General features: G+C 37.9%; 1 protein-coding gene across 4 annotated transcripts in view; it reads right to left on the reverse strand.

Annotated features, from left to right (window-relative positions):
• Positions 1 to 12: 12 nt before the first annotated feature.
• The window catches only part of LOC115445965 (SUN domain-containing ossification factor), a 102,844-nt gene continuing 79,589 nt past the window's right edge, over positions 13 to 23,267 (reverse strand). The window contains exons 2-4 of one of the 4 annotated variants that reach the window (XM_037441812.1): positions 8,201 to 8,561; positions 2,402 to 4,460; positions 13 to 1,350 (exon numbers count right to left, since the gene is read on the reverse strand). In XM_037441812.1, the coding sequence (XP_037297709.1) occupies positions 322 to 1,350; positions 2,402 to 4,460; positions 8,201 to 8,292 (3,180 nt within the window). In that variant the 5' untranslated portion in view covers positions 8,293 to 8,561 and the 3' untranslated portion in view covers positions 13 to 321. Of the gene's footprint in view, positions 1,351 to 2,401; positions 4,461 to 8,200; positions 8,597 to 23,267 lie in introns of those variants that run through there. The other 3 variants (XM_030172490.2, XM_030172491.2, XM_030172489.2) reach the window with 3 other exon arrangements.

Consider the following 23,267-nt stretch of genomic DNA (forward strand, 5'->3'; position numbering starts at 1 on the left):
AAACTCATTAAGTAATACGAATGCATTTAATGCCGTTTCTTTGTTACCGAACACTCGTCGAGACTAGCACTCGCTGCCGCTTCGTTATTGTCCTCCACACATACACGCACACTAACAAGCAAACTAAATCAAATCATACAACAAACATTAGGCTCCCTATTTTATCACAATTGGCACCTATGAGGTCTACACATAAACAACAATATCATTTATACAATAATTTAAACAGTACAATTAATATTCGCAATGAAATAAATTACAATAGCAACGCGCTTAGTCAGTAAGCGATTAGGAAATATTTTTAACACTAAACGATTGTCCTCAAAACACTTTTTTCAATATATTCTTGAGACTTTTCTTCTTCTTGCCGCCGCCGCTGTCGCTGTCCTGTTGTCCGTTTTGGGAGATTTCCGTCGACTCTGACCACAGGCTGCCAGTAGGCGACTCTGAAGCGGCCTTCTTGCCCAACTTCCCGTTGAAAAGCGGCTCAATATTCCTGACGACGGGACTGGGCGTGCTCCGACTGCTCTGTCTGCTCAGGGTCCTCAAAAACGCCGGCGAAGACAATCTCCTCGTCTTCATAGTCTTCGTTTTCAAATTGTTGAAGAAGGACCCGTTCGTTTTCGGCAGTTCTGCCCTCGGCGGCTCGATTATTTCCGTCTCAATGAACTCTTTCGGCTCTGACACGGGAGCTATATATTCCTCTTCGTCCAACGGTATGGGATTGTCTTGCAGTTTTACAATACTGTCTTGTCTCGACCAGTCTTTTTGTTCCGTCTCCGCAGCTCTGTGTATCACTGACGTCTTTCTTCTCCTGTTCTTTCTGGCGACTTGCCACTCACCCTCATCGTCCTCTCTGTGTTCCTCCGCAGATTGCCTCGCTATCTGCAAGGCTTCCTCGCTGGGCCTTCTTTTCTTGGCCGAGGGCGTCGCGTGACCACTTACGCCTTCAACTGATTTTCTTCTAAACTTGTCTTGTTTTTTCCTTGTCTTTTTGGGTACAGGCACCATGATTGGCTCGATTCTCCGTCTCTTTGTGATGTAATAGAATATGGCCGCCACAATGACCATTTGGAACACGACAAATTTGAAGAAGTTAATGTTGCCAAACCAGCTGTCCCTCTCGTCCATGAGAGTTTGTATCGCGGCCGCCATCTGTCCCATTTGCTCCTGCAGGATCGTCATCTGCTCCAGATACTTCTGTTCCCGCTCGTTGCTCTTTTTCCTTTCCTCCGACATCTGCTGCACCGTTTTCTCGAATGTCTTTTGCATTTCCTCCACTTGTTTCTTGTATCGCCTGCTCAGCTCTTCCAAATATTGTCCCGACAGAGACATGTTTCGTTCTAGTGTCTGAAAATAAAAAAATAACCATTAAAATACGCACAAGGAAATATAAATATAAAACACCGTTAATTATGTGCATGTTTCTAAAATCTAAACTTAACGGTGGTTTCTAAAATATTAAAATAATCCTATAGACCAGTTTTAGTCCTCATTTTTGATACTCGTTATTTATTTATTGTTATAAATATTGGTCATGGCCATTTTATTAATAATAATTATGTTTACTAGTCAAAGAATGTAATACATAGTTCCAATCTTGCACATACACAACACCCAATAATGAAGTTTGTCTTACGGCGGACTTCGAACCCGCTTATGTACTGTTTCAGAGGCATCATCGCCTGCACGGTAATGGAGGTGGAATAATCAAGGTATGCAAAGAATGGAACTTTTGTTTTTGCAACACAGCATAAATGTATACTCGTACTGTATGATGTATATTGCAATAATTTATGAATCGGGTAATTATACAATATAGTGTCATTATGACATTACGATAATACATGTAACCACATACTCTTCTTGACATCTGCTAACATTATGGAAAAATTCATTAATGAATAACTAATATTTGACTGCCTCGGTGGCGTAGTTGTGTTGCACGTCCGGTACAATAGCGCTCTGAGGTCCTGGATTCGAATCCCAGGTCGGGCAAAGTGATATTTGGGTTTTTCTGCTCAGTATCAACCCGGAGTCTGGAATTTGTGCCCGATATGGCGATAGGCTCGCCCCCTATCACATCATGGGACGGAACATACTTGGCGAAAAGTGGGTGCCCTAGTTGCGCCTCTGCGTACCCCTTCGGGGATAAAATGCGTGATGTTATGTATGTATGTTATGTAATATTTTGATCCAAATTCCAATTTTACTCTTTGTTTTATTTAGGTCATTTTCCAGTTTAAAATACTCTTTATTGTTCTTTTCTTTTGTATCTTGCATTTATTTACATCTAATATTCGGGTATCTTAATGTAAAAGTTATTTTCAAGAAGATAAGTATGTGGTTTTATTTACTAATGTAATGTTAAAATGACCCTGTATGACAGTTGTATACCAACCTTTACTCTATTAGATAGCCGCAAGAACACGGACTCCTTCTGCAATGTGCTCTGTTGTTGGTTCTGATTCTGCGAAGGCTGCACCCCTGCCCCCGCCGGGACCGGGTCCACCGCCATCTGGTCCAATTCAGACATGAAGCTGTCGTTATCTATCATTATCTGATCGGTTACTTCATCACCACCATTCTCTTTAGGTCTCTCCGCAATGTCTGGCTTGCCATTCTTGATTTCGGTCTTTGAAGCGCCATCTTTTTCTTGTTCAACGTTCGTTTCTACTGATTTGGGTACATCCGGTGTGATCTCTGGTTGTTCTTGAACTAATTTCTCGTCAGATACAGGCGTGTCTTCTTTTTTCTCGTCACCACTATCTCCCTCTTCCTTTGGCATTTCTACAGAAATTGTACTGCCCTCCCCGATCATGTCTATGAGTGGTTTGTCTTCCGATTGAACAGTTTCATTAATTTTATCGTCAGATCCGTTCGCCTTATCGGGCGCGAGTTTTATTTCTTGTTCGGCATTAGTCTCGCCCGTCACGGTCTGCGGTGATTCGTCGATAGTTATGTTTGTGGTAACATTGGTTTCAGTTTCGAAACTGGTGTTTAAAACGACTTTTTTCTCTTTAATAGCTAAAATATTACACAAGGCGGCTAAATACTTTTGCGGGAATAAGGCGTTCATATAAGCGACACGTTCATCACTAAACTCTATTGTCTTTGTACTTTTAAAATCTAAACCGAACTGTTGGCAGATGCCGGTGCACTTCAACGTCTCGCGGAGGAACACTTGACGCACTAAACTAACTAACTTGTCCGAGCTACAGCTAATGAGTTCGTACACTTCATTGTATAGCGTCTCACTGCAGTTATCACATACAATAATATGGCTGGGAGAGCAACACCGTTTGTACACTTTGTCTATAGACGTGTCGTTGTGTTCGCACGACACGTTCTTAGGAACTTCCGTTTTGACTAACGCTTGCGCCGCTTTCTTCATGATGGACATGACGGCGTCTCGCGCGGAGCCGAACAGATTCTTCGAGGGCTCCGTCTCTACTGCCGGGATGTCGGGCACGTCTATTATTTCATCGTCTTCATCTTCATCTATGTGAGCAGCGTGCTGGGAATTCTCTTTTTCCAACACTTCAAATTCTGACGTTCCGTACACTTTGAACAAGGAAATGGGGCAGTAGTGCTCCGAACCGTGATGCGATAGCATTTCAACTTTAATAAATTTTCCAAACAAATGTGGAAATAAATCAAAACTTTGGACATCTCGCATGTCTTGAGCAGTGAACTGGCCGACACTGGCCCAGTCTCGAGTCGGGAAACGATCGCTGAAATACACGGCTATGTCTTTAGGCGTAGAAGAGAACAACTCAAAGTTGGCTATTTCTATTTTCTGCGCCTGCACCGCCTCGCACAGTTCGACCACGAACCAGATGCGGCTGTTGCAGGTGTTGAGCATGTACTCGTCCCTGTTCGGGGACAGTATGGAGCTGGCTGAGCCCGCCTCCGGGTTGACGGCCACGATCTTGGCGCCGCACGCCAGAGACGCGTAATTTTTCGATCGCAATTTTGTGCTTTTACTACTAAAATTCGTATTACTATGACTAGGTTGACTCGAGTGATTCAGTACTGTGTCTTTTTTCTCGGCTTCGGCGAGTTGTTTCTGTGCCCACTCCGAAAAGGAGGGTATGTCCTCCTGCGGCGTCTCTGGCTTCACCGGAATGTTCTCTATTTCTGGCTCCTTCTGTTCGTCGGGTTGAGATTCTGCGACCTCTGGCTCGGCAGTGGTCGATGGAAATGCATCTTCTATAAGTCTGGTCTCGTGAACGGGTTTTGCTTTGACGACAAGCCGGGGCTCGGTGTTCTCTTTCTCTTCTTCTTCTGTCTTCTCGTCGTCTTCCTCTGGCTCGTCGCCGCCCCTGACGGAGTACGTCTTGGTGTCGTTGTGCTCGTCCGAGTCGTTGACGTAAAGCAGCTCGTCGGGGTTCCTTAAATCCAGTTTGGCGTTATCTGCTAGCGAGATGAGCACAGGAGGCTGCCCCGTGTCAGGTAACCTGGAAAGACAAATTGTAATAATTATTAAATTGTTTTTTAGTACATACAAATGTTGCCTTTGGTTTTACAATAGTGTAAATATATGGGCTGTGAGCTAGGAGAATCTGGGTTTGAATACTAGATTAAATCACTGGAATTCATAGAAACAGTTCATTCGAGTAGATAAAAGATTATACCTAATAATTAATTATGATGTTGGTACGAGTATTAGGTATAACGTTGATGAGTCTAAATTTTATCTCGAGAACAGGCCTCAAGTGGGTAGAGTCGCTAACAGAAGTTAATTGAGAAAAGAAACATGTTATTAAAGTCGAGCGGAATACTTCTTGTTTAAAAAATTATTAATTTTGGACGTGGATACGTCCACGTATAATATTATCATAATATGTAACTAACCAGGATAAATTCTTAAATTACACATCTAACGCGCTTGACTTAAGGTTTAGTTTGTGTTGGCACGACCGATATTTCCCATAGTAAACTCGCCAGGACTTCCCCGACGCGGGCGACGGCATGCGCCACTCGCGATAGTCAGTCGATTACGTCACGAGATGAAATCCACCAATGAAAGGCGTTGATTCCCAAACCGTAAATATCAAAAATACATCAAAATGCTGAATGAAACCGTAATTTCACTTTCTCACACCATTTCTACATTGTGAAATGTTTGATATAATAATAATAACACGAGAAATAAGTCGCGAGGTTTTCGAGTTATAACGCAAAACCCTGCATCGCGCTATAGACATTTTTCTCGCGCGCAGTATATATACGGAGCGCGAAGTGAATGTACTGTCCTCCTCTGGGTTTTCTTCAACTACTGACCCATCGTCGCGGTGCGTCCCGCGACTCGTGATCCTGTTGGTCACGGACGCCTCGTCATCCTAATGACTATATAACCAATTATGCATTTAAAACTTATTTACTCTCTCTTGGGTAAACAGTTCGGCGTCCGTGACGCTTCAGCGATCGCCTGTCACCGGGAGGTTGTTGTGTGACGAGTGGCGGCCCAGCTCCCGACGGAGCGCGGGCCGGCTGCAGCCCTGTGTCGAGGTGGCAAGGTACCACGTTGTATCACAGCGCCTGGGCCTTAACTACAATCGACCTACAGGACTGCAGCGATTAGGAGACGGAGAAACCCAGGTGAGGCATCCTCGATCCAATCAATCAAAACTATACAACCAAGTGAAAATCTGAAAACTATTGAACCATCTTTTTGTTACATATTAGCAGCATTATTGATCAATAAATCGGAATAAAATGTATTATTGTTTCCTTCGTTTTCGTTCCAGAGTCTATATAAAAAATTGTTTAAGTGTGGAATAATAGAAAAACCCAAGTCTTAATATTGCAACATTAAACTGAGTAACAACACTGCAACGTCTATAGTGCAAGTCCTCGAGCCAGGACGCCTTGAACCAGATATTACAACATACAGACGGACATAACGCGGGCGAGATAACACACGCACCAATGGCATGCGGGCCTCGCTCGGAACCGCAAACGATTTATATTAATACATTCTATATCATGTCGGAAATTTGAAATTTAATTAATGATAATACACAAATCATTTTAAAAAGATCATTAAAACAAATAATCAATATACTGGTAGGAAGCATTAAAGTTCAGTTTTTCGTTGGAATATCGAAAGATTCCACGCCATACCATGAATGAAAACTTCAGTAATATGACGGTGTTGTAACCGTATTAATTCTGTGTATTTCGTTGGTACATTATTAAGAAATATTCCGCTTATTTGTGCCCCTTTTACAGTTTCCTACCGCCAGCGTTTGTCTGTATACAATCACTGAAATATATGACTGCAAGAAACACATGAACTATTTAATCATGCTAATATCGGTTAAAACGCTAGCGCTTTGTAACAAAACAGTTTATAACTTTACAGTAATAAAAATACAACAATACGACATTGTGTTGTTCAAAACGAATTTATGATGATTGACCGCATTGGTGGCAATTGAAACAATCAGCATTCGGTTCATAGTACCCTGACCCTTCAAGTACTTCTATGGTTTGTCTTTTACTACAAAACCATAATACTAGTGATTTGTTTATAAGAAGTGGTGATTTAAAAAATATTTATTTATTGCTAACTAACCCTAAAAACTTCTTAGCTATAATTCATTTCGAACTGCGGCTTTTCGTTTATTACTATTCAAAAACAATTTGGGAGCTAAATTGATATTTTAAAATTCACATTCGCGCGAAGTTTAAATAGTCTAAGTTTTCTAAAAAATACTGAGCAGTTTTTAATTTTTCCCTTTAGACACGCTTTAAAACTGAATTACTCGTTACTTTACAAAAATAAATCGTATTCTATAATCTTTAGGCCAGACAGAACATTCGTTTATCTAGAAATTGTTTACGTTTATTAGTCGGCACGTAATATCAATAAAAATCATCGGTATGTTGTTGGACCATTTTCATCGCAGCCGGTGCGACAATGCAAACATCTGTATTCTGCAATCATTATTTAATATTCAAACAGATAATATGCAAATGATTTTCATAGAAATAGAACATTGCAACTTCTCAAAGTGCAACCGGTCCGCTATAGATTTCGTGTGACAGCTAAGCATATCTTGTGTTACATAATCAGTGCAGGGATATTATGAAAAGGTAGGATTTGTATGTCTGTTTGTAGTTCTTCTCTTCTTCTTGTTTTGTGGGACATCATTTAAGTTTATCGTAAATACTAGTAATGAACCCAAACGTATGTTGCATTACAATAATTTGTGTGATCTTATAATAAGACCTTAGTGTGAGGTCGATACCACGTGTAATTGTTACATTATTTCGCATATTACAATTCTTAGCGTCCCGAAACGCGTAAATACACCCGCACCAGCCAACAAAACCCCGAAATCTGTCGCAGTAAATCGTTCCAACAACTTTCTAGCACTGGTACAGTCGTATCTCTTACTAGAGTCTAGATACGGTGAAAATGCGGACCGATCTCGGCGCAAAACTTAGCAATGTTAACATAGATTCGCAACAAAATCTCTCTCGCACTTACCAATTTACATTCTGCGTGTATATACAGTGAAAGCGGTTTACAAACATTGTGTGAGACGGCATCGGTGCAGGGCGTAGATCATAATGAGTATTGAGTATATGGTTTGATGTGTGAAACTTCAATCAATAAACTAAAGTGACATATTTACTGTTTACTGGTGGTAGGTCTCTCATATGTGAGAGTCCGCCTGAGTAGGTACCACCACAATGTCTATTTCTACTTCCATAAAACTAAATAATATACTCTCAGAAGGTTTGTAGCTGAACAAGGTTGAACGACAACCACGCAAGGGAGGTAGAGCTACTTTAAATAACTATTATACATAATTAACCATCATAGCAGATTTTGCCAAGAATTCCGAGGTTAAGTTCAACAAATTGAAGGCACACTCAGTATGTGGGCATTTATTTCAATCAATTGCTACCTACTATGATGTACAATTGCTAAATTTATCACGATTGAAAAATTCCTAAGATCGAAATGAATCCCATTCTGCTATCGATTGTACTTATCGATTCATCGATATATCATTTTCCTAAGAAAAACCACAATGTAACCAGAAGACAGTTATGATCGAATATGATCTTTATTATCTTTAACATCGTGTTATTACCAAAAATAACAAGTAATTATTTCATAATCACGAGTATTGCATACAAAATGCAGACTTTATAAACGAAAATGCCATTTGTCTCTTACGTGTAAAATATCTTGGTGAGTCCTTGGTGGCCACCGTAGGACAGCAGTTGACATATCAGCAGAGCCGCAAGCAGCGCCCGCGGCGGCGACATCCTGCAACCGCCGCCGGCGCATTGGCGACGCACCGATGCACCTATCACGACAGGACCCTCACGTGTCTGCGGCGACACGACAACGTCACGGCACCGTCACGGGCACGCAGCGGCACGACAAACAGATAGTGTCTAGTTCACTGTTCACTAACTTCGAAGTTTTGACACATACTCAAATTGGCTTTCCAATCGTTGAAAACATTCACGTACAATTCTTATTTAATTCACACAATTTTCAGTACGATGAATGCTTTTTAGGTTTCTCACGTCTGCAATGCCATTCGTTTTGATCCTAAAGTGGGAATTATGTTATTTGACGTGAGATAGGAACTCGTTCGAGAAACGACGCTTTATCGACGGATGCATAAAAAAATTAAATGTCAAGAGTGGCGAAACTAAAAATTTTAACATTCAAAGCTAGACAGTGTACAGAAAATATCGATTTAATAAATTGTATTAATTTGCAAATTTTAATCAACTTATGCAGACAACAATGACGGAGGGTGGAATTTTCCGAAAGGAAACCTGACATCCACTATAGGTACTACAAATATTTATAAATGCGGTCTACAAATCGTTCTAATGGTCAATAGATACTATAAATGCGACAGAGAAGAACACTCGACACTGACACAGTGTAGGTATAGAATAAATAGTAGGTGTCATATGCAAGCGACAGTTTTGGTAACTACAGATTACCGCAGCTCGGACCATTTCAGAATACATGCAATGTGCAAGCACCTGTTCCTACTTGAAGGACATTGTAATCGCTAGCCAGTATAATTAGTAGCCACTCTAAGACTTGAGTAACAAGTGTCACGAGCCGTGCGCGATGTCCTTTTTGTTTAAACTTCAAACCGGTTTCGATTATATATGAGTAATAATTTGGGGGTGACCTGTCTGTGTTCTCATTCGGTTATATAAAAAATGATAATAAAACATAAACAAACACATAATTTATTATTTTTATGATTCGTCTAGAAAAGAAATATCCACGTGAATTACATTCATAATATACTATTATCTACAATGTTTATTTACACTGTCTGCAAGCGCATCGGAAAATACTAGAACCCTATATTATTTAACCGCGCGTCATTAGTCGATAATTGCATAATTTCTCTAACCGCCATTTTCAATAAACAATTCCAATCGTTATTTCGATCTATTTCAAAAATGGACCAATCAGAACAAAGTATTTCTGTCGCTTACAAAAGAGTTATTCTAATTGGTTCATTCTCGAAATCGTTAATTAAAAACGGCTTTAAATTATAGAACAGTTCGAGCATGATTAATTGTTTCTTCTATATCCCTTATTCAACTTTACGTGTGTTTGTAACCAACACTTCAAACAATCGACTAAAAACAATTCAAGCGCCAATCTACAACAATTAGTCCGCATTCAACGTCCCGAAACAGGCGACACTTACAACACAGTGACACGGTGTGATCAAACACGGTGTCGTATCGCGCCAATTAATCAAATACACGTAACACCGCGCATTGTGTTGGAAAACGGCCAGCGGGGCTTAGACGACGATCTCAATAGGCCATCGGATTGTACACGGGCGGGCCGCAGTCGGCACACGATACGGGGAAATGTAAATTAAATACAGTATTAGGACTAGATATGGGTATGTGATGTGATACGTTTAATGGAGCGTAAATTGTATTCTTATTATTCGGAACTTATATTTCTGTTTCTAAAATCTTATTTTTGTAATATGTTTTTTTAAAATAACTTTAATTAAGCATTTTAAATATTATGCTAAATCTTGTATTAGGGACTCCAAGTACAAACCATTGAAATTGATGCACATGAAAGTAAGTACTAAAAATGTATCTACCTAAGTACGGATTTGTGGCAAAAATATTTGCGCCGATTGAGGCATTAATATTGAAATAAAAATATTTTATCGCGGTTATTTATATTTTTATTATCTGCCATCGTTTCGTAGACTATCCAGCCTCAATGGTCACCACTAACTAACAGACTCCATGAAGGCCACAAAGTCTTCGAAACGTCAGGAGATAAAGAATAATAAAAAAAACCGCGAAACATCCGCTAATAGTTTTCAATGTCCAAAATTCGCGTAAACATAAGAAGGCATTTATATTGGTATTAACATGTACTATAACTTATTTATTTTTATATTCAAGCGACGGGGGATCATCCCCCATCCTCACAAATCCGCGCCAACGCCGCCACAGCCCACAGCCCGCCACGAGATTACATGAACAGCAGTTCAATGGGCGCGGTATCGCTCCGCGCACCGAACTGCATGCAAATAATTGAATATATTAATTTATGTGCGAAAGGGTCGCGGGTCGATGCTGTTTGTCTGCCTTTTGTTATTTCTATATTTGTTATTGCTTTCTATCCATTTTACGAGACTTGGTTATTGGGCAAGCCGGCACTTAAACTGTATGGAGATGTGAGATATTGTGCAAAACCTAACACTAAATGGGGCGTACAAACTAAGCTATGTTTCGAAAGCTGTGAGAAATAGCCGAAGATGTAGTTGCACAGCCGTTTTCTGTATGCGTTTGTCTTATCGAAATGGTACAGCAAAATTATAATTTAACGGTATTGAAATTGGAACATTTATATTTTTGCACTTATATGTTGATGTTTTTTGGAATGTCATTTACTTACTGGTTATATTTGTTTTGGTAATGGATATATAACATTATAGTTTAAATTTCGCCAATAATCGTGTAAATAGGAAAATGATTCCGCAAGCTATAAATTGATCTAAAAACATGAATGTAAATAGATTCCATCAAACCTTCATTCTTATCGTATTCCTCGTATCCGATACGTATTGAAGCAATAAAAGCGTCTCTCATTCAAGTTTAGAAATTCAAATATGGACGGTAATTCTCTGTACGCTGCGCGTGTATTCCCCGTGGTTTTGAAATAAGGAATCGCCAAGGATTAAGATATTCAATGAACCGTAGTCATTTCTTAATTTTTCACGATATCTGACAATTTATGGGTATCAAGTTATTAGTTTTGTGTATTTTGATTTCATTAACTTCGTGATTTTTCTATCAGCCCTGTATTGTATACTGTCTCACTGCTGGGCACGGGCCTCCACTACTGAGAGGCATTTAGTCCTTAGTCCAACTCACTGGCCTATTGTGGGTAGGTATACTTCATACACCCTTAAAATTCCTATAGAGACCTTCTCAGGTAGCATGTTATATAAAAATTCAATTACATTGAGGACTAGGACGTGAGAGTCTCTTTAAGAAATAACTTCAGTAGTAATAATGTCCGAATATATCAGGTGTCAATTAACATCAAACTTATGACAATATAATTTTATACAATAGTTTATGGACTAAACGCATGACATGTATTGAAGAAGAATAAGAAAGAAAATATTTATTTGTAACAAGCCAAAATCTATACTATTATATAAAGCTGAAGAGTTTGTTTGTTTGTTTGTTTGTTTGTTTGTTTGTTTGAACGCGCTAATCTCAGGAACTACCGGTCCAAATTGAAAAATTCTTTTTGCGTTGGATAGCCCTTTGTTCGTGGAGTGCTATAGGCTATATATCATCACGCTATACCCAATAGGAGCGGGGCAGTAATGGCTAAGCTCAGGAACTACCGGTACAAACTGAAAAATTATTTTTGCGTTGGATAGCCCTTTATTCGTGGAGTGCTATAGGCTATATATCATCACGCTATACCCAATAGGAGCGGGGCAGTAATGGCTAATCTCAGGAACTACCGGTCCAAACTGAAAAATTCTTTTTGCGTTGGATAGCCCTTTATTCGTGGAGTGCTATAGGCTATATATCATCACGCTATACCCAATAGGAGCGGGGCAGTAATGGCTAATCTCAGGAACTACCGGTCCAAACTGAAAAATTCTTTTTGCGTTGGATAGCCCTTTATTCGTGGAGAGCTATAGGCTATATATCATCACGCTATATTCAATAGGAGCGGAGCAGTAATGGCTAATCTCAGGAACTACCGATTCGAACTGAAAAAATATTTTTTGTGTTGAATAGTCCTTTGTTTGTGGAGTGCTCAAAGTTATATATCATCACGCTATGACCAATAGGAGCGGAGCAGTAATGGCTAATCTCAGAAACTACCGGTTTCAACTAAAAAAAATCGTTTTGTATTGGAGAGCCCTTTATTTGTGGACCGCTATAAGCTATATATCATCACGCTATGACCAATAGGAGCGGAGCAGTAATGGCTAATCTCAGGAACTACCGGTTTGAACTGAAAAAATCTTTTTGTGTTGGATAGCCCTTTGTTCCTGGAGTGCTATAGGCTATATATCATCATGCTATAACCAATAGGAGCGGAGCAGTAATGAAACATGTTGCAAAAACGGGGAAAATTATGAGTTTTGAGAGCTTCCGTTGCCTGCGCTGCGTAAACGGTTAAATTTATGCAACAATGATGTATGACGGGATTGTTTCACTTAAAAAGTTCTAAATAATATAACAAAGCTCCCCGCTGCATCTGTCTGCCTTAACGTGTTAAACTCAAAAACTACCTAACGTATTAAGATGAAATTTGGTATGGAGACAGTTTGAGACCCTGGGAAGAACATAGGCTCCCGGGAAACTACTATTTTTATAACGGAAAACTTTAGCCTGAAAAACTTTATAGCGCGGGCGGAGCCGCGAGCAAAAGCTAGTACATAATATAGGTAATTACAAATTTAATACACTTAAATCTATTTGCTCGTCACAAAAGCGAACCCAGCTCAGCATATGCTGATAAAAAACCAGCGCTGATCTTTCGCTGGGCCGTTTTGACGTTACATATGCATTCCAATTCCGCGTGGAATCTTGTCATAAATACGTATTGAGCTATACGTGTTCAGCCCGCGGCTTCGATACCGTAATACCATCAAATATCGATAAATCCTTATTTAAAGCAGGCACAGTTCCATTCAATAGACAATAATGAGCCAACGGTGCAGAAAATAGATCTCCTATCCCCCCCCGGGCCGTATCCCCCAACCGTTAAATATTTATGCGACCGCCGACCCGTTTCGTCTGTTCGAAATGATTTAAACGATAATAAGATTGGATATTGGATATTTCATCTGTGAATCTAATGTTCGATAAAACAATTTTGGATGTTTGATAAATTAAATTTTCTGGGATAGCGAAATAATTCAGATTTGAGACACATTTTTGAGCGTAGACTAAGCTGTAGTGAGGTGCTAGGTACCTTAACATTGAATCTGTAATTTATATAAATAAACAAAATGAGTTTTTTTTTCATTTCGAAATTATATTTATTCTTAAGCTCATATTATGGTTCACACGTTCCAAATACATAAACATTCCATTTAAAATGTATATTTATCAAAATATTAGCAGTCATTTCCGTAAGAATAAAAAGAATCGGCTAAACCGATTTTGACGGGACTTTCTTGAGGTTGACTGATTTTAACACTGGCTATATTTTATCCAGGAAAAGGACATTAACGCCGGCGGCGTAGATTCGATTCCGGGGTGATCACATAACATAATCAGACTGCGGTGTCACGCGCTGCGCCGGCGCAGCCGGTCCCAACTTCCCGTAACCCGTAGATCGACATGATTTACTAAAGGTCGCAGGTTCGAATCGCGTTATGTCACAGTGTTTAGCGGCGTGGTGTCGGAGATTATACGATTGCGACACATCTGACAAGAAAATTATAATACTAGGGTTATGCATAGTTCAATAAGCGTAAAAGGTTCCTTTCTTTAGGTGGTAAATGAGAAATACACTAGTGCCTTAAACAAAATTATTTCTTTTTAGAAATCGAACTATTGCACCGATTTTAAAATATTTCTATAGGACCAATTTGGGAGCATATCCTTACAAATAAAAAAAAAATACTTTTCCGAAACTTTAAAAAAAAATACACGTTGAATTGAAAACCTCCTCCTTTTTTAAGTCGGTTAAAAATAGGTTAGGACACGTGAACGAACGTCAAGGCAACTTTCATCACTCACGCAAAATTCTAGTAAACAAATCAGACTACTTGAATAAATATTTCTAAATCAAATATTATTATTCATCATGCTCATCAAACAATATTAAAACGATTTCTTCTCTCGCTCTACAATACTAACCAGTTGACTATAGAGGGCACAAGATGTCTGTTACGACGTGGCAACAGCTGTCGCTTGCTAAGGGTGACAGTGTCCCTTTGTTATATGACCTATAAGCTTGGAGTATCTTTCGAGTAAGGGTTTAGTATTTTTATTCGTGTACGTTTTTAATTTTTGTTTAATATACATGAGACTGGTTGCCTCGTGGTTGTTACACATACAGGGTTATTTTGACATAGCATTAATAACTGACATAATAACATAGTTGTCTTCTTGAAAATCTGATGTAAAATAAAAAGTTTATGTATATAAACAAAATAAATATTCTAGAAAGTATTTTTTTTACATCTCCTATGGTCACTACTATCACACTTTCAGTCACACAATTTTAAGTTTCATTAAAACATTGTATAAGATATTAATTCCTTATTTTATCAAGACACGATAATGTTTTTCTTCCTGGTCATGTCTTCTCTGTAGGTTCTAATGCTAAAACCAATAGGCCTAATACTCTACCGTGATAATTAGATCATCGAAGCAAACAGAAGTCATCACGCATGATAAACCAGCGTGGCTCGACCTCCAACACACACATGATCTGATAAAGGTCGCCACGGGTCGACGGGCACGAGCGAAAGGTCATTTATAGACGCTTTGTGCGATAATCTACACCTCCAAGGTCAGTTGCAGTTGTAAAAACTAAATCAAGTATGATAAATACTAGACAGGAAACTGTGCTGCATTCTTTGGGATTTGTCCGTATATAGTAAACATATATGTACTATAATTAGAACTAAGTATAGAATGAATTATAGTCTACTTTGTGTAATCTTTAGAGGCAATGATCGTAGGTTTTGATATTGTATTAAAAAAGGTCATGTATTAAAAATTTTACATGGTGGAATAAAAATAAGAGCTCTAAATTACGATAGAGTCATATTATCGCTTCTCTCTCGACAATTTATTAAATTAAGCTCGACTAACCGTGAATACATTATAATTCCATCGCTACCTCTCTGCCTATCCTTTCAGAGGTACCAGTACCTCACGTTTTACCTACAGAAACCGCACTTACGTACGTTGCCATTACAATCTCAGAGTAATGTTCTCAGGATGCGTATTTCATAGTTGTCATGCACGTGGGCGCGTGTCGCTGCGCACGCGCACTCAATACTCGTGTTGCTTGTATATTACGGCACAGTCATGAGAATACATTGTAAAGTGAATGTTATGCAAGTGTGTATAGGAGGATGGGGACAGATGGTTATTGTGACGGTAAGAAAAGAGCAAGGTGGCATAATTCGATTGTGTTTTTTTAGGTTTTACGTTTAGATTCGTGTTTTAAAACTATTACTTCATAATAGAATAGGGATTTTAGCGTTATTGTGTGTTCAAAAAGTATAAAACAAGCAGGGTAAGAGAGAGCAATAAATTAGGGATAAAACGTATTTTTATTCCAAAACACAAGATGAGTCATTGTCCTCTATATTCGATTATATTTTGTGAGATAACATAATATTTACTTGGATTTAAGTAATAAAGAGTTTTTACTCTTTATTACTTAAATCGAAACATACATAAAGTACAAATTATAAACTTGAAAAAAAAAATAAGTTTTAGCTGCACGTAGCTTTAGTCTCTGGCAGATAGCAGGATTGTGCCATTTCATAAGGATCAAATAAAAAAAAAAAATTCGAAGATAGAATCGTTTTAACGGACGTATCATCGGGTTAAATAATTACACAGATTTTTTTAATATTTCATGCTCACCGTTTAAACTTTACACATCTTAAAGCCACAATCAACCACTGCAAGCAAAAATATCACACGATATGCCATGCAAGCCCATCCTCCTCCATTATCAGCGCCGGGTTAACGAACAAATTAATCGTTCCCGTGCAAACATCTGACGTCATCTAATTCACAATTACGAGCGTGTTATATACTCGCATGATAAGCGCCGTGATTCTATTTACATTGCAGATAGCATATCTAACAGTGAGATCTGTGTTTTACAATTGTGATAGTAATGATTACACGGAAATGGTGTATGTAGTTTTTTTTTTATAATTCACAAACTACGCCGCAATGTTTATGTGGCGCAGTATTGGTTGCTATATATTTTTTTATAACTCAAATAGCGACCCGCCCCGGCTTCGTACGGGTGCAATGCTCATACTAAATACACTACAGAAAAACTGTGAACGTTGTATATAAAAACATTGCGGCCCGCTCTGGCTTCGCACGGGTGTAGCATAACAAAATAACAGTATTTCTCCACTATTTAATGGATGTTATTATACATATAAACTTACCTATTGAATCACTGTATCTATTAAAAAAAAAACGCATCAAAATCCGTTGCGTAGTTTTAAAGATTTAAGCATACAAAGGGACATAGGGACAGAGAAAGCGACTTTGTTTTATACTACGTAGTGATGACGGACCGTAAGCGACACGACATGCGACGCAAAAGACTTACTCGTTCTAAAATTCAATTGTATAAGAAACCATAAAGAACAATTATTAATTTGTGAAAATTGATTGAGTTATTAAAATAATACTTATTCAAAGCTTAAACAATCATATTTCCACAACTCGACCTAGTTAAAACTAATGCAAGTAACACACAAAGAACCGTGTCCCGAAAGCCAGACCATCACATGAGTGCACACGCCGAAGTCACGTTACGTTGGGTAATGCCCTCGGGCGGTCAGTATCGAATTATATCGTGCAGTGTACAGGATTGGCGAAATGTCTGGAGGCATTGGATATTTTGTCTTCATTCTGCATGATAATAGGCTTTATAGTGAAGAGGATAATAATATCAGCCCTGTATTATATACTGTCCCACTGTTGACCCCGGGCCTCATCTATTGCTGATAGGGGTTAGGCCTTAGTCAACCACGCAGACCTGGTGCGGATAGGTAGACTTCACAAACCCTCAAAATTCGAATAGAGAACTTCTTAGGTATGCAGGTTTCTTCTCGATGTTTTCCTTTGCCGTCAAAGCAAGTGATAATTCACAAAATATAGATCCATAATTTTAAAAAAGTCACAGGTGTAAGCCTCTTGTGTCTGCTACCCATTCAAGGACTATTGCAGAATAATTATATCTTCCCACAAACAAAACCATAGTCGCATAACTCGTTTCTTCACCCCTGCCTAAGCGCCAACCCTATAACTAAGTAGCCTTGCATCGTAATTAAAGCACGCAATCACTAACCGCCGTACAGTTAACTCCCAACGTACTTATAAACTTCGCTGTTTATTGTTTCATTCGGTTGTTTATTGTGGATAAATATCGATTTATTTGTACGACTTTAATACTTATTAAGAATATTTCAATGTTATTGCTAGTGGTGTCAATTCTAATATGTTACTTGACTCGACTGACACAATAAAAAACTTGTCTTATGAATTCATAGTACAATGGATCAAGTTGTGAAGTCAACCATTTTCCAGTCAAGACTCCGGCATAGTACTTGAGAATCTAGAGATACAACATATTACACCAAGCATTCGAAAAAGTAATTATGCCGTAATAATAATAATATCAGCCCTGTATTATATACTGTCCCACTGCAGGGCACTGGCCTCCTTTACTAATGAGAGGTACTCGGCCTTAGTCCACCACGCTGGCCTAGTGCGGATTGGTAGACTTCATACACATTTAAAATACCTATAGAGAACTTTTCAGGTACGCTGGTTTATACCATGTCAGTATTTAAGGCGATACCTCAAGGTCCATTTTCATACATTTCAAATTTCGTCATATTAAATTTTAAAGGCCGAAATATCCATGATTATTAATTATTTTTACGTTTTTCTTTCAACTGCGAGAACTAATCACTAACTAGACGTGAATTTAAATTCTTTACTTGCCAATACTTGTTTAGTTACCCAGATTAAAGGTGAAACAAAATGTATGAAAATGGACCTTGAGGTATCGCCTTAAAAAATCTTTTAGATGAGTCCAAATCTGGTTTATCAATAATCACCTAAATGCTTTCGTATTAAAGGTCATGTCAATAAAATTAAAATTCTGTTCCATATAACGTTTAGGCAATTAGGAAAGATCTAGAAAGCGTTTTATTTACTAAAGTTTACGTGTCACGATAGCCAACCAAACAATACCAACAGGTTTCATGAATATGTTAAATATGCGCATAAAAATACATGCATTATCGTTCGTGCTAGTTTAATAATTAAGTAACGAAATGTTCTGCTAGAAGTATTTTACTGGTAACGGCCGGTTTCAATAAACGATCTCAAACGTTACCTTCGGATCGATCTGGAAAATTTACCAATCAGAAGTAAGTTTGTTATACTTGGTTGCAGGTGATTTATATTGTTTAATAGTTCAGATTCTCGGAACTGTACAAAGATTGCAATTGAAATCATTTATAGTGTTCGGCTGTATATCAGCTCATGAATAATTTTCTATCCGAAGAAACAGTTTGGTCTGGAATCGCGGTGCTATTGTGCGATCTTGAAAAGCTCTGATATTTTCCGCAAATAAATGTAGATAACAGAGGCTTAATTGAGCGAAGCTAAAAACAACATCACTTATCAGCAAGCAAAAGATTTTATGTCATGTAATTATAATTACAAAAATATTACGTACGTTGTATAATTTTTTATCGTACCTCATTTTCTTATCTCTCTCTTATCATTTCTTTTACATCCAGATATTAAATCACCAAAAAACTGACCCGGGGCTTCTCCATTTTAAACTTGGTCAAAAACGACACATCAACCCGTCAAATCTCTTACAGAACCTCAATACGTAATGACCTCAAGCCGACGTCAATCACACACCACTTTCCATTTCATCCCATCATGAACGCTTTATTTATACCGAGTCAATTTGTTCGTGACATGAATGGCGTTAGATTGAAGTTCCCTCTCGTTGACGCAATTTCGTCGGTGAGACAATTTATAGATGTTGCCAGTAATGCGTTGGTTTTAGTTGGAAGTTGATTGAGGAATTGGAGCGTCACTTCCTTGGTCTAATGACAGAAAGGAAAAAAAAAAGGCGAAATAGTTGGGACATGTGTTTAAATTAAAAGAAAGTATAACATGTACAATAAAAGGAGAGGAAAAACAAAATATTTTAAGAAATGTAGCACAGTAATACCTATTGTGCTAATAATGGGAACCTTCATTGAGCTCCTTGCTGCAGTACCAGCAGTTCTGATTGCTGCTGTGGAAGGTAAGTTCCTAGCAATATCATATATCCAAAATGCAAGGTTTGTTTGTCAATGTCGCAGTTGAACTATTTCTTCAGAATAAAATAATTTTAACGTGGATTAAATTTTAATACTATTGTGATTTGTACTTAAAAGATCATCACAATTCCATTGAAAAATAATGAATGAATGAATCCCTCTGCCGAATTCCGGCCGCGGCGGCCAATCTCAACGGAGATCAACCAGGTACGCAGGAGATATTATAGTGCACAAGTGTATGCGCAATACACCGTTGCACTCTCTGTTCCTTCACTCTCAAGTCTCATAGTCCGGTGAGACGGCAAACCGACATCTCCCCAGATCTATCAGGCGCAGGACCAATGAAAAATAATATTAACGTACTAAATAATATTTAATATCGAAAAATACTGTATACATTACGATTTCCATCCAATATTACTCTTCACGTCACAAGTCTTTGTTCACAAACAACTTGTATGCCGAGGCTTAGCCCAACATGGCTTCAGGCGAAGTAAAAACTGAAGGAAACGGGGTCGAGTGCGCCTCGTTTGGGGGAGGCCTTTCAACAACTACTCCCTGAGATTTGTACTGTAAAAATTCAGCCAGTTTGAAAGGGTGAAACTGTTACTTTTTGAATAGAAGATAGAAAAAATATTGCGGAAATTTGAAAAGAACTAATGATTTGACTTTGCTGGTTCCTTTTTAAGTCGGTATTGTTTTTTGGGTCACTTTAAATTGGGTCAACTTGGAATTAGAAATAAATAAATTATCAACAACTGAGAAATGTCCAACCATCATTTTATGATATGGAAGATTTAGGGACCTAGCTAGCGGTAATAGCCATGACAGACTCACTGATAGAGGTTAAAAAGCCAAACAAACCTTAACTCTTACAAAATGCAATTTATTTAACAAAATAACCCTTCCATACCAATAAAATCACGAAATCGGTCAACACGACGGAACCAACTTTAAACCTAATATAAAACTACTAAACCGTATTTACAAGCAAATATCGGACGTAAAATAACCATTGCGGCCGACATTACAACCGCGATATCCATACAAAACGGTTCAACATGGAACGCGAGTCGATGAATAAAATCAATGGCCAGTGAGGGCTGTACGTCGAGATTTATGTCCCATTTAGCACAGTTAGCCCGAATCCAGCAATATCTAGCTTTACGACATAAACCTACGATATTTGTCGGTTACGATTTATCGTCGGCAACGACCGATTTTAGTCGGTCTCAGATTTTATAGTGTCTTATTATCATTGCGTACACAATTTTCTCACATAAAAATCGAAACGACTACTCCGATTTCCTTTAAAACATTATAGTAACAAATAAAAGTTATACCACGATAATTATCAGACCGATATCGGTCGTCTGCGTAGGTCTTAAACACTGTACAAGTGCCAATGAGGCCTGTACTGTAGCTTTCGCTGCGTGGGATCAATGGCCTGACTGTTCGCAAGCGGTTTACCGAAGGATCGGCCATAAATAACAATAGTTTTCTAGGACGGCGCGGTGCATGGTGTTATTGCAAGAATCGTTTCGTGGATTTTGAACTTCAATCGGTACAATCAATTGGGGTTCGAATATTGTATTGATATTAAACCGTATTTAGAGGTTATGTTAGTGTCAAGCTTTAGAATGCTTAATTAGTTAGCAAAATTAGTATAACATGAAGATTCTAATCACAATTTATAAATCTTTCAAAATTGATTTTATTCTAGGTAAGTATGTAAATCGGTCGTCTAAGATACAGGTCGTGCCTAGTGTAGGGACTGAGGTGTAGTTTTTGTCCTAAGATCCAGTGGCGAAGGGTGATATTTGTCAAAAAGGAACCCAAGGATTCAAACTTTGGCATCAGTTAACATATCGCGATCAACTTAACGGAAAACAAAAACTAAGACAGCGAACTTAAAGTATTATTATTGTTCATAGGTTATTTTGCAAATTTATAATTTACCTATTAAATATTGTGTCTAGTATCAACCAAAACCTAAAAGGGAAGCCGGTAGGAATCTAGGTGTGTGGACGCATCGCCAATGCTATGATCTCAATTTAAGGATTAATCTTAAACTATTATTATTGTTCACAACCTAATATTTTGTAAATTTATAATTTACTTATTAAATATTGTGTCTAGTATCAACCAAAACCTAAAAGGGAAGCCTGTAGGAATCGAGGTGTGATCGCTTCGCCAATGCTATGATCTCAATTTAATCGTATTAGTATGTTGCAACCTAAGAGATATTTGTTTTAATTCAAGGCAAAGTGTACTTTTGGTTAATTTGGTAAATAATAATAAATAAACATCACGTCTTATTTAATTGTAATTAAATATAAACAAGTGTGACCGTTATTCGCGTCCTTCATTGAGTAACATTTAGAAAGGTTAATGCAATACGATAAGCATTTAATTGCGGCTTATCATTTCGATCGATAAAATTGTTTTATTTCAATACGATATTAATATATGTAATTTTACTGCGCTTTATATTTATATTGATTTGTTTTGTTTTTAAACACGGCGTGGTTATATTTTTATAAGGATAAATACAGATACCACACATCACGCCTTTTTCCATAAAGAGTTAGGTAGAGGTGTACCCAAGGTACCCACTGTTCGTATCATTTGTAAGAATGATAAAACATAGTTCGTCCTGATTGGTCAAATTTTGCGATGGATCGTAAAAAGCGATTGCGATTGTTTATTTATTTATTCCTTAATGATTAGGTACAGGACCATATGAAAATAGAAAAACAATGATTCACAACACATTGTTACAATAGCAGAAGAATCTAATATTTGTAGATTGACATAATTAATTAACCCTGCCTCTCAAACTAGGCAAGCTTATATCTTGAGAGACAGTGTTCAGCTCTTCATTACATCAAGTTTGGGTACTAATTACAGTCTAATAGAGTTATTTGATTATTAGTAAAACGGTGGTTAGTCGGATCAAGCATGTATTTAGGTAGCGTCTGCCTAACATTATCCCTAAAGAATGGAATCTTAATGGGGGACCAGACAACTGAAAGGGATGACGCATATTAAATTTAGTACCTTGATCACTGCGCCATCATTTTATCAGTGCCAATTGTAGCCAATTGAAAGTAACAAAGCGCAGACAGAAAATCAATGTTTATCATTATTTAACGATCCTACTTTCCATTAAAACACTATTATATGTGGAATCACATCGAAAACCACTTACCATAAAGTTCTTTTATATATTTCCAAATCTAAAATTTAAGAAACGCTCCATTTTAAATAACATACATATATTTTCATTTATCTCTGATCTAAAAACGCGATGACATTTGAAAAATAAGTAAAGCTACAATAAATAACGTTATTTGTGGATGATATCTAGCTATCCTAAAATAAAATGAAATACTTTATTCATCACGCAGGCAAACATAGTTGCACTTATGATAAGTTAAGGTACATGAGAATATTTAATTATTACTTAAATAAAGTCGCTTATACATATAACTAAAGACATTTTATCATCGCATTTTATATCAATATTATTACTGGAGTTAGTCGTGCATCGAACGACCCGTATACCGAGGAATGTCGCGAAAAAATGCAAATTCACGCCATAGCACGGAAACCCGTTTCACTGGACGTCTCTAGGCGTCACGACTCGCGGCTAAAGGC

This window comes from Manduca sexta, chromosome 23 (genome assembly GCF_014839805.1).
Source record: "Manduca sexta isolate Smith_Timp_Sample1 chromosome 23, JHU_Msex_v1.0, whole genome shotgun sequence".
NCBI classification, from domain to species: Eukaryota; Metazoa; Arthropoda; class Insecta; order Lepidoptera; family Sphingidae; genus Manduca; species Manduca sexta.